The sequence below is a fragment of the Bombina bombina genome, chromosome 1 (genome assembly GCF_027579735.1).
Source record: "Bombina bombina isolate aBomBom1 chromosome 1, aBomBom1.pri, whole genome shotgun sequence".
Classification (NCBI taxonomy): Eukaryota; Metazoa; Chordata; class Amphibia; order Anura; family Bombinatoridae; genus Bombina; species Bombina bombina.
This window is the reverse complement of record NC_069499.1, coordinates 558218513-558232365: the sequence shown is the minus strand read 5'-3', so window position 1 is coordinate 558232365 and position 13853 is coordinate 558218513. Positions and strand designations below refer to the sequence as shown.

Sequence of the window (13853 nt, the reverse complement as noted above, 5' to 3'; positions counted from 1 at the left end):
GAATGAAAGTGCCGCTGTTTTTAAGATTAGTTTTAGAAATTGGGCAATTATCATTAAACTTTACAATCACTTTAACAATTTTATTTGCTTTAATATGAGCATTTAAAGGGATTTAAAACCCAATTTTTTGTTTGTTTCATGATTCAGATAGAGCATTCAAATTTAAGCAACTTTCTAATTTACTCCTATTATCAATTTTGCTTCCTTCTCTTGGTATCTTTATTTTAAAAAGCAGAAATGTAAACTAGCCACCAATCAGCAAGCTCTACCCAGGTGTTGAACCACAAATTGTCCGGCTCCTAAGCTTACATTCCTGTTTTTTCAAATAAAGATACCAAGAGAAATAAGAACATTTGATAATAGGAGTAGATTAGAAAGTTGCTTTAAATTGCATGTTCTATCTGAATCATGAAACAAAAAAATTGGGTTTCATATCCCTTTAACCCCTTCGCCCAATCTGAAGTATATACGTTGTGTGGTGCTTTGGCAATTGTACCACACAATATATATATATATATAAACTTTTAAGTTACAGCCGAGAGATGGAGTTCCTGATCTCCAGGCATCTGCCCACATATGGAACCGGAGCACGATCGTTACAGACGTTGACACTGTGTATGTCACTGTCTGTAATGATCCTCTGCTGTTGCCGGCGGGAGGTGTGGGAGGGAATCCGGAAGGTGGGTGGGAGTGGGAGGGACCTAACCTGCAGAAAATAAAAAATAAACGGAGAGGGAGGTACGCTACAGATAAAAATGTTATGGGACCACTACATTACAGAAAATGTTAAGAAAAAAAAAGTGTTCTATAGTACTGGCAGACAGCTGCCAGCACTTAAGATGGCAGACACTAGGTAGGGGGAGGGTTAGAAAGCCGTTTTGGAGGGATCAAGGAGGTTGAAGGGTAAGGGGGGATCCTACACTGCAGAAAATAATAAAAAAAAACATAATTTATGTAAGAACTTACCTGATAAATTCATTTCTTTCATATTGGCAAGAGTCCATGAGCTAGTGACATATGGGATATCAATAACCAAGATGTGGAGTCTTCCACTCAAGAGTCACTAGAGAGCGAGGGAATAAAAATAAAAACAGCCATATTCCGCTGAAAAAAATCAATCCACAACCCAAAAAAATAAGTTTATTTTCATTTGAAAGAAAAAACTTAAATCAAAAGCAGAAGAATCAAACTGAAACAGCTGCCTGAAGAACTTTTCTACCAAAAACTGCTTCCGAAGAAGCAAATACATCAAAACGGTAGAATTTAGTAAATGTATGTAAAGAGGACCAAGTCGCCGCTTTGCAAATCTGATCAACTGAAGCTTCATTCTTAAAAGCCCACGAAGTGGAGACTGATCTAGTAGAATGAGCTGTAATTCTCTGAGGCGGGGCCTGACCCGACTCCAAATAAGCTTGATGAATCAAAAGTTTCAACCAAGAAGCCAAGGAAATAGCAGAAGCCTTCAGACCTTTCCTAGGACCAGAAAATAAAACAAATAGACTGGAAGTCTTCCTGAAATCTTTAGTAGCTTCCACATAATATTTCAAAGCTCTTACCACATCCAAAGAATGTAAGGATCTTTCCAAAGAATTCTTAGGATTAGGACACAAGGAAGGGACAACAATTTCTCTATTAATGTTGTTAGAATTCACAACCTTAGGTAAAAATTGAAAAGAAGTCCGCAAAACTGCCTTATCATGATGAAAATTCAGAAAAGGAGACTCACAAGAAAGAGCAGATAGCTCAGAAACTCTTCTAGCAGAAGAGATAGCCAAAAGGAACAACACTTTCCAAGAAAGTAGTTTAATGTCCAAAGAATGCATAGGCTCAAATGGAGGAGCCTTCAGAACCAAATTAAGACTCCAAGGAGGAGAAATTGATTTAATGACAGGCTTAATACGAACTAAAGCCTGTACAAAACAGTGAATATCAGGAAGTATAGCAATCTTTCTGTGAAATAAAACAGAAAGAGCAGAGATTTGACCTTTCAAGGAACTTGCAGACAAACCGTTATCCAAACCATCCTGAAGGAACTGTAAAATTCTAGGAATTCTAAAAGAATGCCAGGAGAATTTATGAGAAGAACACCATGAAATGTAAGTCTTCCAAGCTCTATAATAAATCTTTCTAGAGACAGATTTACGAGCTTGTAACATAGTATTAATCACTGAGTCAGAGAAACCTCTATGACTTAGAACTAAGCGTTCAATTTCCATACCTTCAAATTTAATGATTTGAGATCCTGATGGAAAAACGGACCTTAAGATAGTAGGTCCGGCCGTAACGGAAGTGGCCAAGCCGGGCAACTGGACATCCGAACCAGATCGGCATACCAAAATCTGTGTGGCCATGCTGGAGCCACCAGCAACACAAAAGACTGTTCCATGATGATTTTGGAGATCACTCTTGGAAGGAGAACTAGAGGCGGGAAGATGTAAGCAGAATGATAACACCAAGGAAGTGTCAGTGCATCCACTGCTTCCGCCTGAACAGGTATCTGGGAAGTTTCTTGTTTAGATGAGAGGCCATGAGATCTATCTCTGGAAGACCCTACATCTGAACAATCTGAGAAAACACATCTGGATGGAGAGACCACTCCCCTGGATGTAAAGTCTGGCGGCTGAGATAATCCGCCTCCCAATTGTCTACACCTGGGATATGCACCGCAGAGATTAGACAGGAGCTGGATTCCGCCCAAGCAAGTATCCGAGATACTTCTTTCATAGCTTGGGGACTGTGAGTCCCACCCTGATGATTGACATAAGCCACAGTTGTGATATTGTCTGTCTGAAAACAAATGAACAGTTCTCTCTTTAGCAGAGGCCAAAACTGAAGAGCCCTGAGAATTGCACGGAGTTCTAAAATATTTATTGGTAATCTCGCCTCTTGAGATTTCCAAACCCCTTGTGCTGTCAGAGATCCCCAAACAGCTCCCCCACCTGAAAGACTCGCATCTGTTGAGATCACAGTCCAGGTTGGCCGAACAAAAGAAGCCCCTTGAACCAAACGATGGTGATCTATCCACCATGTCAGAGAGTGTCGTACAATGGGGTTTAAGGATATTAATTGTGATATCTTTGTATAATCCCTGCACCATTGATTCAGCATGCAAAGCTGTAGAGGTCTCATGTGAAAACGAGCAAAGGGGATCGCGTCCGATGCTGCAGTCATGAGACCTAAAACTTCCATGCACATAGCTACTGAAGGGAATGACTGAGACTGAAGGTGCCGGCATGCTGCGACCAATTTTAAACGTCTCTTGTCTGTTAGAGACAGAGTCATGGACACTGAATCTATCTGGAAGCCTAAAAAGGTGACCCTTGTCTGAGGAATCAAGAAACTTTTTGGTAAATTGATCCTCCAACCATGTTTCCGAAGAAACAACACTAGTTGATTTGTGTGAGATTCTGCAGTATGTAAAGACTGAGCTAGTACCAAGATATCGTCCAAATAAGGAAACACCGCAATACCCTGTTCTCTGATTACAGATAGTAGGGCACCCAGAACCTTTGAAAAGATTATTGGAGCTGTTGCTAGGCCAAATGGAAGAGCAACAAATTGGTAATGCTTGTCTAGAAAAGAGAATCTCAGAAACTGATAGTGTTCTGGATGAATCGGAATATGAAGGTATGCATCCTGCAAGTCTATTGTGGACATATAATGTCCTTGCTTAACAAAAGGAAGAATAGTCCTTATAGTCACCATCTTGAAAGTTGGTACTCTTACATAACGATTCAAAATTTTCAGATCCAGAACGGGTCTGAATAAATTTTCTTTCTTTGGTAAAATGAATAGGTTTGAATAAAACCCCAAACCTTGTTCCCGAGGAGGAACTGGCATGATTACCCCTGAAGACTCCAGGTCTGAAACACACTTCAGTAAAGTCTGAGCTTTTACTGGATTTACAGGGATGTGTGAGAGAAAAAAATCTTCTCACAGGAGGTCTTACTTTGAATCCTATTTGATACCCCTGAGAGACAATGCTCTGAATCCAATGATTTTGGACAGATTTTATCCAAAAATCCTTGAAAAGCCTTAATCTGCCCCTACCAGCTGAGCTGGAATGAGGGCTGCACCTTCATGCAGACTTAGGGGCTGACTTTGGTTTCCTAAATGGCTTGGATTTATTCCATTTTGAGGAAGGCTTCCAATTGGAAGCAGATTCCTTGGGGGAAGAATTGAGTTTATGTTCCTTATTCTGACGAAAGGAACGAAAATGGTTAGAAGCCTTAGATTTACCCATAGGTTTTTTATCCTGAGGCAAAAAAACTCCTTTTCCCCCAGTGATATTTGAAATAATAGAATCCAACTGGGAACCAAATAAATTATTACCTTGGAAAGAAAGAGATAGTAATCTAGATGTCATATCAGCATTCCAAGACTTAAGCCACAAATCTCTTCTAGCTAACACAGCTAAAGACATGGATCTAACATCAATTTTGATAATATCAAAAATGGCATCACAAATAAAATGATTAGCATATTGCAGTAAGCGAATAACGCTAGATATGTCAGAATCCAATTCATGCTGCGCTAAATTTTCCAACCAGAAAGTTGATGTAGCCGCAACATCAGCCAAAGAAATAGCAGGTCTGAGAAGATGACCTGAATATAAATAGGCCTTCCTTAGATAAGATTCAAGCTTCCTATCTAAAGGATCCTTAAAGGAAGTACTATCTTCCATAGGAATAGTGGTACGTTTAGCAAGAGTAAAAATAGCCCCATCAACTTTGGGGATTTTTTCCCAAAAAACTCTATAGATTTTGCTGGTAAAGGATACAATTTTTTAAACCTTGAAGAAGGAATAAAAGAAGTACCTGGCTTATTCCATTCCCTGGAAATCATATCAGAAATAGCCTCAAGAATGGGAAAAACCCCTGGAGAAACCACAGGAGGTTTAAAAACAGCATTTAAACGTTTATTAGACTGAACGTCAATAGGACTGGTTACCTCAATATCCAAAGTAATTAACACTTCTTTTAATAAAGAACGCATATACTCAATTTTAAATAAATAAGTAGATTTGTCAGTGTCAATGTCTGAGGAAGGATCTTCTGAATCAGATAGATCCTCATCAGAAGAGGATAAATTATTATCCTGTTGGTCATTTGAAATTTCATCAGCTAAATTAGAAGTTTTAAAAGACCTTTTACTTTTATTAGAAGGTGGAAATGCAGACAAAGCCTTCATAATAGAATCAGAAACAAATTCTTTAAACTTTACAGGTATATCATGCACATTAGAAGTTGAAGGAACTGCAAGTGGCAATGTACTATTACTGATGGAAACACTATCTGCATGTAAAAGTTTATCATGACAACTAATACAAATGACATTCGGTGGAATAATTTCTACAATTTTACAACAAATGCACTTAGCTTTGGTAGAACCGATGTCAGGCAGCAATGTTCCAGCAGAAACTTCTGAGGCAGGATCAGATTGGGACATCTTGCACAATGTAAGAGAAAAAACAACATACAAAAGCAAAATTATCTATTTCCTTATATGACATTTTCAGGAATGGGAAAAAATGCAATAGCATAGGCCTCTGATAGCAAAAAGCAAGAGGCAAACATACAAGGGGTATTGAAGTAATGAAAAAAATTTGGCGCCAAGTATGACGCACAACGTAACGCAAACTTTTTTGGCGCCAAAAATAACCGGAAATGACACACTCGCGTCACTAATGACGCTGCCGTGTAAAAGGTCTCGGCGTCACGTATGACGGCGGAAATGACGAAGTTACGTCATAAACGTCTTTTTTCGCGCCAAGAATGACGCAATAAAGTATAGCATTTGACGCACCCGCGGGCCTAATACCCGCAATAGCAAGAAGTAGTCAATTGAAAAAAAGACTAAACCCCAGGTAAGAAATACATTTCTTAAAACGTTTAAATTCCCCAAATATGAAACTGACAGTTTGCTGAAGGAAATACATGAACCTAACTCATGGCAAATATAAGTACAATACATATATTTAGAACTTTATATAAATGCATAAAGTGCCAAACCATAGCTAAGGTGTCTTAAGTAATAAAAAAAAAACATACTTACCAAAAGACACCCATCCACATATAGCAGATAGCCAAACCAGTACTAAAACAGTTATTAGTAGAGGTAATGGTAAATTGAGAGTATATCGTCGATCTGAAAAGGGAGGTAGGAGATGAATCTCTACGACCGATAACAGAGAACCTATGAAATAGACCCCCATTAGGGAAATCATCGTATTCAATAAGTGATACTCCCTTCACGTCCCTCTGACATTCGCTGTACTCTGAGAGGAATCGGGCTTCAACAATGCTGAGAAGCGCATATCAACGTAGAAATCTTAGCACAAACTTACTTCACCACCTCCATAGGAGGCAAAGTTTGTAAAACTGAATTGTGGGTGTGGTGAGGGGTGTATTTATAGGCATTTTGAGGTTTGGGAAACTTTGCCCCTCCTGGTAGGATTGTATATCCCATATGTCACTAGCTCATGGACTCTTGCCAATTACATGAAAAAATAATAATATTTAATTAAAAAAAAAAAGCCTTCAATTTTCATAGTGGCAAACTGTCTGCCAGTACCTAAGATGGGGGTAACGGAGGAAAGAGAGCTGTTTGGGAAGAATCAGGGGGTGGGAGGACACCACTAAAGCTATACCTGTTTAACCCCTTCACTTCCAGGAATAATAATAATAGTGTGGTGCGCAGCTGCAGTAAGCGGCCTTCTAATTACCAAAAAGCAAGGGCAAAGCCATGCATCTCTGCTATTTCTGAATGAAGGATATCCCAGAGAAGCTTTTACAGTAATTTGTGCCATGATTGCAGAAGCAGTATGTAAGTAATTTCAGAGAGAAACCCAAAGTTTGTGAAAATTTTTTTTTTTTTTTATATGATCGCATTTGGAGGTGGATATAGATGATTATATATATATATATATATATATATATATATATATATATATATATATATATATATATATATATATATATATATATATATATATATATATATAGTTTTGACAGGTAAATAGAGAAAAAAAAAAAAAAAGGCTCTATTTCTGTTTAAATGGAGTGATAGCAAAAATGCTAAACATTTTCCATTATTTTAGGCAAGTTTTTCTCTGAAAATCCTGGTAGTGAAGGAGTTAATGATTTCATTAACTGGAACAATTCTTACTAGAAGCAATTTTGCAAACACATGTATGTTGTGAAAATGGTTCTAGAGAACTTTGAAATACACTAGACTACATTTAAAATGTAAGTTTTAGGTCCCCTTAAAGGGACACTGAACCCAAATTTTATATTTCATGATTCAGATAGAGCATGCAATTTTAGGCAACTTTCTAATTTACTCCTATCATCAATTTTTCTTCATTCTCTTGCTATCTTTATTTGAAAAGCAAAAATGTATGTTTAGAAGCCAGCCCATTTTTGGTTCACAACCTGGGTTGTCCTTGCTGATTGGTGGATAAATGCTTTCCAGGTGCTGAACTAAAAATTGGCTGGCTCCTTAACTTAGATGCCTTCTTTTTCAAATAAAGATAGCAAGAGAATGACGAAAAATTGATAATAGAAGTAAATTAGAAAGTTGCTTAAAATCGCATGCTCTATCTGAATCATGTAAGAAGAAAAAAATGTGGGTTTAGTATCCCTTTAATTATGGTACGGTTGTAACTAACCATGTTACATAATACATCGCTACGTCAGCTCATAATATATATTGCACTCTACAGTTCTATATAAATCGTTAGTTAACAACACGATTACTGGTTTCCAAATTACCTTAGTGCATTGACAGGTGGGTGGCTGATGGTAATCACAGCCACCGTGTGAGTCAATTGTCTTGTGGCTGCCATTCTCTTCACCTCACAGTAGTAAATGATACAAAGTTCACCAGAGATGTTAGTGAAATGTAGTTGTACTCGGCCGCCCTCGTCTTCAACCAATCAGATCTGAGGCTGTCTGACAGCTACCCAATGGACTACGTTTGTTGTGATATTAGAAGACAGCCAATGGATAAAACGTTTTTGTTCTGTGAGCCAATCAGATGGGAGTATTGTATTACACTTCTGAATTTAACCAATGAATTGTATTATTTACAAAATCTAACACTTATCTAGCCACGGTATAAGTATCGAGTATATTTGACTACGTTTTTATCGAAGGGACATAAATAAACATTGTATTATACGATGGACAAACTTGGTTTCGTTAACAGTTTAATACATTAATTCCGTAATTAAAATAAATACTTTTCGTAGTTACCGACGCAAGCGGAAAAATTGCTTCTAGAGTTACAGGTCCTGGTGTTCTAGTTTATGGAGACAGAAACGCTTCCGGTCCCTCGCGTGTAGTTTCTCTTGGTTCTGTGGACTCTACCTTGTGTTCCGGGTGTTTTGTTTCCCCCCACGTTCTCGGCTGATACCATGCGTTCGCTGCCCGGTTTCTTCATTGTTTTCGGTTGTGCTACTTTCTATTTGTATATACTAAGCACCAAGCTGAGGCCAGGACGAGGGCAAGAAGTTGATAGGTGAGTGTGAATAGAAGGCTCGGTACATAAATCCAAAGGGCAGACGACTGCGAGTAAGTGAAAATCTTAAAAGAGGTAAAGGGAAAAGAGAACCCAGAGTAATGAGATAGTAGTACTAGTAAACTGAAATATAGTACCAGGGATATTTACTCAAGGAATGATTATAATATTTTGGAGTGAATGAGAAATAAATATGATCAGTGGAAAACTCTGAACCTAGCATGATAAAAGTGAACCTGGGAATGAAGCACGAATAGAAATAAACCTGGGGATATTAGTGAGACAAGACTGTTAAATGGGAGAAAATAAACTATGGATTGCATGACATAAACAATTTTATTTAATTCCATATGTCAGTGTTTTCAACTCCAGTCCTCAATGAATCATGCATTAGTGCAGACTGTTACAACTGAGTTTCTAAATAGCCCAGAATGGAAATTCGTACTATCTAGCCTGTTATAGTTCCTTGGCGACTGGAGTTAAAGGGACAGTAATGTCAAAATTAAACATTCATGATTCGGATAGACTATGCAATTTTAAACATCTTTCCAATTTACTTCTGTTATCAGATTTGCTTTGTTCCTTTTGTATCTTTTATTGAAGAGTAAAACTAGGTATGCTCAGGAGTGTGCACGTAACTTTAGTACTCTATGGCAGCAGTTTTGCAACATTATTTGTAGCTTTGTTAGACAATGTTGCAAAACACTGCTGACATAGAGAACTAAAGACACATAACCACTCCTGAGTTCTTATGAGGATACCTACTCTTCAATAAAAGATATCAAGAGAACAAATACAATTTGATAACAGAAGTACATTTTTAAGTTGTTTAAAATTGCATGCTCTATTTGAAATAATGAAAGTTTAATTTTGCCTTTACTGTCTCTTTAATGTGCGCTCCCTGCTAATCACACCAGGGGGCGATTTGCCCAGCGAGCTTCATTTCTTTCAACAGGAGACTGCTCCTTTTTTACTATAATTCCACCAGGGCAGCACCTGCAAAAAAAACATGTCTGATCTGGAGAAGTTTAGATCATTGGGCCATTGTCAGCAATAGTCTTCTCTCCAATGATTATCAAGTTTTGTGTTATGAGGAAGGAGTAATAATGGTGGAGAATAATTTGGGAGAGGAAACAACGGCATAAAATAATAATCCATAAAAAAAAGCGTGTGACTATATGCTGCTGGGAGTATCTACCTATTTGATGAAGGTATTTTCCCCATTGTTCTTCCAGTTTCTCTCTACAATTATTTGCATTTCCCTAATTTCTTGGGTTTTCTCTTCCCTCAATTTCCACCAAAGTTTCTCTAATTTATTCCACAATTCTTCTATATTCACCAGTTGTCATTTGATCCCACTATTTTGACCACAAGATTCCTATATACCACAACATAGAATTCTGATTGCTCACATTTTCTTTCCTTTAGGAGGGTTTCTTAAAAATTAAATCCTGCAGCCAATTTTAATCACATTATGCTGATTTTTGCGTATAGCATCTGACAATAACCTATATTTCTGTATGCATGTGTTTTAGGGTTATAAGTGTTATGAGAAAAGCTCAATACCTTTAGTTTGCGAGAAAAACTGAGATCTGTATTGCAAAAATCTTTACAGAATTACGCTAGAATTAGAGAGACAATTCTATGTATGCCATTTGAATAACCTTAACAATACCATTTTTTTTCCTGCATACTTTTGTGTGAATGGTTGAATTATTCATTTTGTGAGATTTTTAAAATACAAATTTTATTTTACACTTTTGTAATGTATGCATCTCCTCCCCATACGAAAATGCAGTATACGCCACTTAGCAAAACACCCTGTTTTCAGGGTAATCAGTGCCTTTAGATCATTCCAACAGGGAAATAGAAGAACTGGCGATCATTCTTTAATAATCTTGCCAGCCCAGAGACCTTTTGATCATCGGCCCTAAGATAATATCAGGTTTGTCTTGGAATGCCTTCATATGACATTACTGAGTGTGATGGCACTGATGTATCCTTAACTATACATCTGCTTTTATCTCATAAATATTAAACAGATTTGTCGGCTGTAGTAAGACTATTTAGGAGCCAGATGTTACAGTTGCCTCCAGGCTGGCTGGAAGTTGGACCGTAGAAAAGGATGCTCCTAGCGCTCCCCAAAGGAGCAGCAGCACCGTAGACACTATAACTACTGCGTAGCCACCATACGTAATGCAGACTCTGCGAACCACCGCTGCTGGGCTGGTATCTCGCCGTCTGCTCTGCGCCCTGGACCTACGACCAGGCTCCAGTAGGTGAACCTCTTCCTTCTGTAGCAATCCCTGTAGCTAAGGGAGTATGAAAAACATAGCAATCCCTGTAGTGATATAGCTGTCCCCTACAAACATGAGTCAAAGCTGCAAGTTAGAGGGTCAAAAGAGGTCTCATGTGCTGGACACACAGCCTGCTTTTTATTGAGGTTACATGCAAACAGACACTCTCAGGGGGAGGCATAAAATCCCCAATCACACATTTGATGCATTTAGATAGAGAGGCAACGCCCTTTGACAGGCCACAACATTACTACAGCAGATAACATTACACACAATAAAACAATGCAGTCCACCTTATCACTAGCAGTCTGATTAGACAATGGGAATGTTTTATCACTAAACTTAATTAGAGCTGATCCCAGCAAACTTGCATTTAGAAAGCTTCTTGAAGCTCAACAAAATTAACTCTTAATGGCACACATTGAAAACCAATGCCTCTGTAACAGTGCTCCCCCTCTGTGGAACACTCTGCCTGTGTGGCACCTGGCTCAGCAAGTCCCATTCACTGAACCAAGTGGGAGAAAGCCAGGGACAAGCTATTTTACAGGTCTGGGGACATAGTCTTAAAGGGGCATTGTTCACCAAAGTCACAATATTTCCCCAGACGGTTCTTAAAGGGCCATACACACCCAATAAAAGTTAATATGTTCTCAGGGGCACAATCTCCCAGGGGCCATAGTCATGAGGAAGGAGGCTGGCAAATAGGCTTCTCCACGATCCATGGAAGCAGGGCAATTTTTCATTTAAAGGGCCAGTTACAAATAGCAGTTTGTAACATATCTCCCCTTTTGGAGGGAGACTAACCAGGCACCTGACCTTCTGTCGGTCAGTGCCTAAGTTAGTCTCGCAACCCACCCACAAATAAACGCTAGCAGCAAAGTAGCCCCCCCACAATACGTAGTACTGGCCTGTAGGTTCCAGGTTGTAGGATGAAAGTGTAGCATCCTCGGCCTTCCTGGCGCAGCAGGGCAAATAGCTGATGGTACTTGGGGGGCAGAGGCCAGCGGCACTCTGCCCTGGTGCCAGCGCTTCTGCTGGGGTGAGGGGTTTGCAGGCCAGTCCTGTAACAAGGGGGTCTGTAGGGCAGAGGCCAGCAGCGCTCTGTCCTGATGCCAGCTCTTCTGCTGGGGTGAGGGGTTTGCAGGCCAGCCCTGTAACAAGGGGGTCTGTAGGGCAGAGGCCAGCAGCGCTCTGTCCTAATGCCAGCTCTTCTGCTGGGGGCATTGGGGCATAGTCCTGCCCGGTGGCAAAGGGAACGTGGGGGTTAACATCTCCACTGTTAACCCTGGGCCCAAGTTAGGAGTTAGCTGGAGAATGGAGACTGGGCTCCCAATCCACTGCATCTCACTCTGCTGATGGGGGACAGGAGCAACTGTCTCTGCCCCCTGTGCTGTAAGTGCAGAGACCACGGTCCCATCTGCACGGTTGTGGGGCTTACTGTCTCCCCCTGGTGCGTTAAGCTGCCGCTGGGGAGAGGGGGTTACAAGCTCCTCTCCCATACATACTTCCAGCTGCTGGGGAATGGAGTCTGGGCTCCCAATTCCCTGCATATTCCTCTGCTGCTGGGGGACAGGACCAACTGTCTCTGCCCCCTGTAACTCAGCCTGCCGCTGGGGAATGGAGTCTGGGCTCCCAATTCCCTGCATATTCCTCTGCTGCTGCGGGACAGGACCAACTGTCTCTGCCCCCTGTAACTCAGCCTGCCGCTGGGGAATGGAGTCTGGGCTCCCAATTCCCTGCAATTCACTCTGCTGCTGGGAGACAGGAGCAACTGTCTCTGCCCCCTGTGCTGTAAGTACAGAGACCACGGTCCCATCTGAACGGTTGTGGGGCTTACTGTCTCCCCCTGGTGCGTTAAGCTGCCGCTGGGGAGAGGGGGTAACAAGCTCCTCTCCCATACATACTTCCAGCCGCTGGGGAATGGAGTCTGGGCTCACAATTCCCTGCATATTCCTCTGCTGCTGGGGGACAGGACCAACTGTCTCTGCCCCCTGTAACTCAGCCTGCCGCTGGGGAATGGAGTCTGGGCTCCCAATTCCCTGCATATTCCTCTGCTGCTGGGGGACAGGACCAACTGTCTCTGCCCCTGTAACTCAGCCTGCCGCTGGGGAATGGAGTCTGGGCTCCCAATTCCCTGCAATTCACTCTGCTGCTGGGGGACAGGACCAACTGTCTCTGCCCCCTGTAACTCAGCCTGCCGCTGGGGAATGGAGTCTGGGCTCCCAATTCCCTGCAATTCACTCTGCTGCTGGGGGACAGGACCAACTGTCTCTGCCCCCTGTAACTAATTTTCTCGCTGGAGAGCAGGTGTCCATACCCCCAAACTCCACAGTTGGCGCTCAAAGGCTCGTGCCGCTTCGTTCTCAGTAGCCAATTTTCGGATGATTCAACTGACTACCTCCTGCGCAGGGTCTGGACCATATCGGACTAGCCGCCTCTTTACCTCTGGAACGAAATCAGCTCCCTCATAGCGACGGATCAGGTTGAGGTGCTCTGCACAGGGTTCTGACCAGTGTCTTGTCAGCTCCATGCTGCTGTAGGTAGGGACGCTGCGCAGTGGCTAGCGTTGCCCTCAATAACTCTCCTACGATATCAGTGCTGTTGTGGTGCTGCTCCTTGCGCTAGAACGCTATCCCACCGCTGCCGCCAAATGTTACGGTTGCCTCCAGGCTGGAAGTTGGACCGTAGAAAAGGATGCTCCTAGCGCTCACCAAAGGAGCAGCAGCACCATAGACACTATAACTCCTGCGTAGCCACCATACGTAATGCAGACTCTATGAACCACCGCTGCTGGGCTGGTATCTCGCCGTCTGCTCTGCGCCCTGGACCTACGACCAGGCTCCAGTAGGTGAACCTCTTCCTTCTGTAGCAGTCCCTGTAGCTAAGGGAGTATGAAAAACATAGCAATCCCTGTAGTGATATAGCTGTCCCCTACAAACATGAGTCAAAGCTGCAAGTTAGAGGGTCAAAATAGGTCTGATGTGCTGGAGCACACAGCCTGCTTTTTATTGAGGTTACATGCAAACAGGACACTCT

The 13853-nt window shown here is 41.4% G+C and overlaps 2 protein-coding genes across 2 annotated transcripts in view; one reads left to right on the top strand and one right to left on the bottom strand.

Moving 5' to 3' along the window:
- Positions 1-8305, bottom strand: part of EHHADH (enoyl-CoA hydratase and 3-hydroxyacyl CoA dehydrogenase) — a 313543-nt gene extending 305238 nt beyond the window's left edge. Inside the window, exons 1-2 of the mRNA XM_053698742.1 lie at positions 8256-8305; positions 7773-8022 (exon numbers count right to left, since the gene is read on the bottom strand). Of these exons, the coding sequence (XP_053554717.1) occupies positions 7773-7846 (74 nt within the window). The 5' untranslated portion in view covers positions 7847-8022; positions 8256-8305. The remainder of the gene's footprint in view (positions 1-7772; positions 8023-8255) is intronic.
- TMEM41A (transmembrane protein 41A) overlaps positions 8125-13853 on the top strand; it is an 84741-nt gene continuing 79012 nt past the window's right edge. Inside the window, exon 1 of the mRNA XM_053698743.1 lies at positions 8125-8520. Within this exon, the coding sequence (XP_053554718.1) occupies positions 8417-8520 (104 nt within the window). The 5' untranslated portion in view covers positions 8125-8416. The remainder of the gene's footprint in view (positions 8521-13853) is intronic.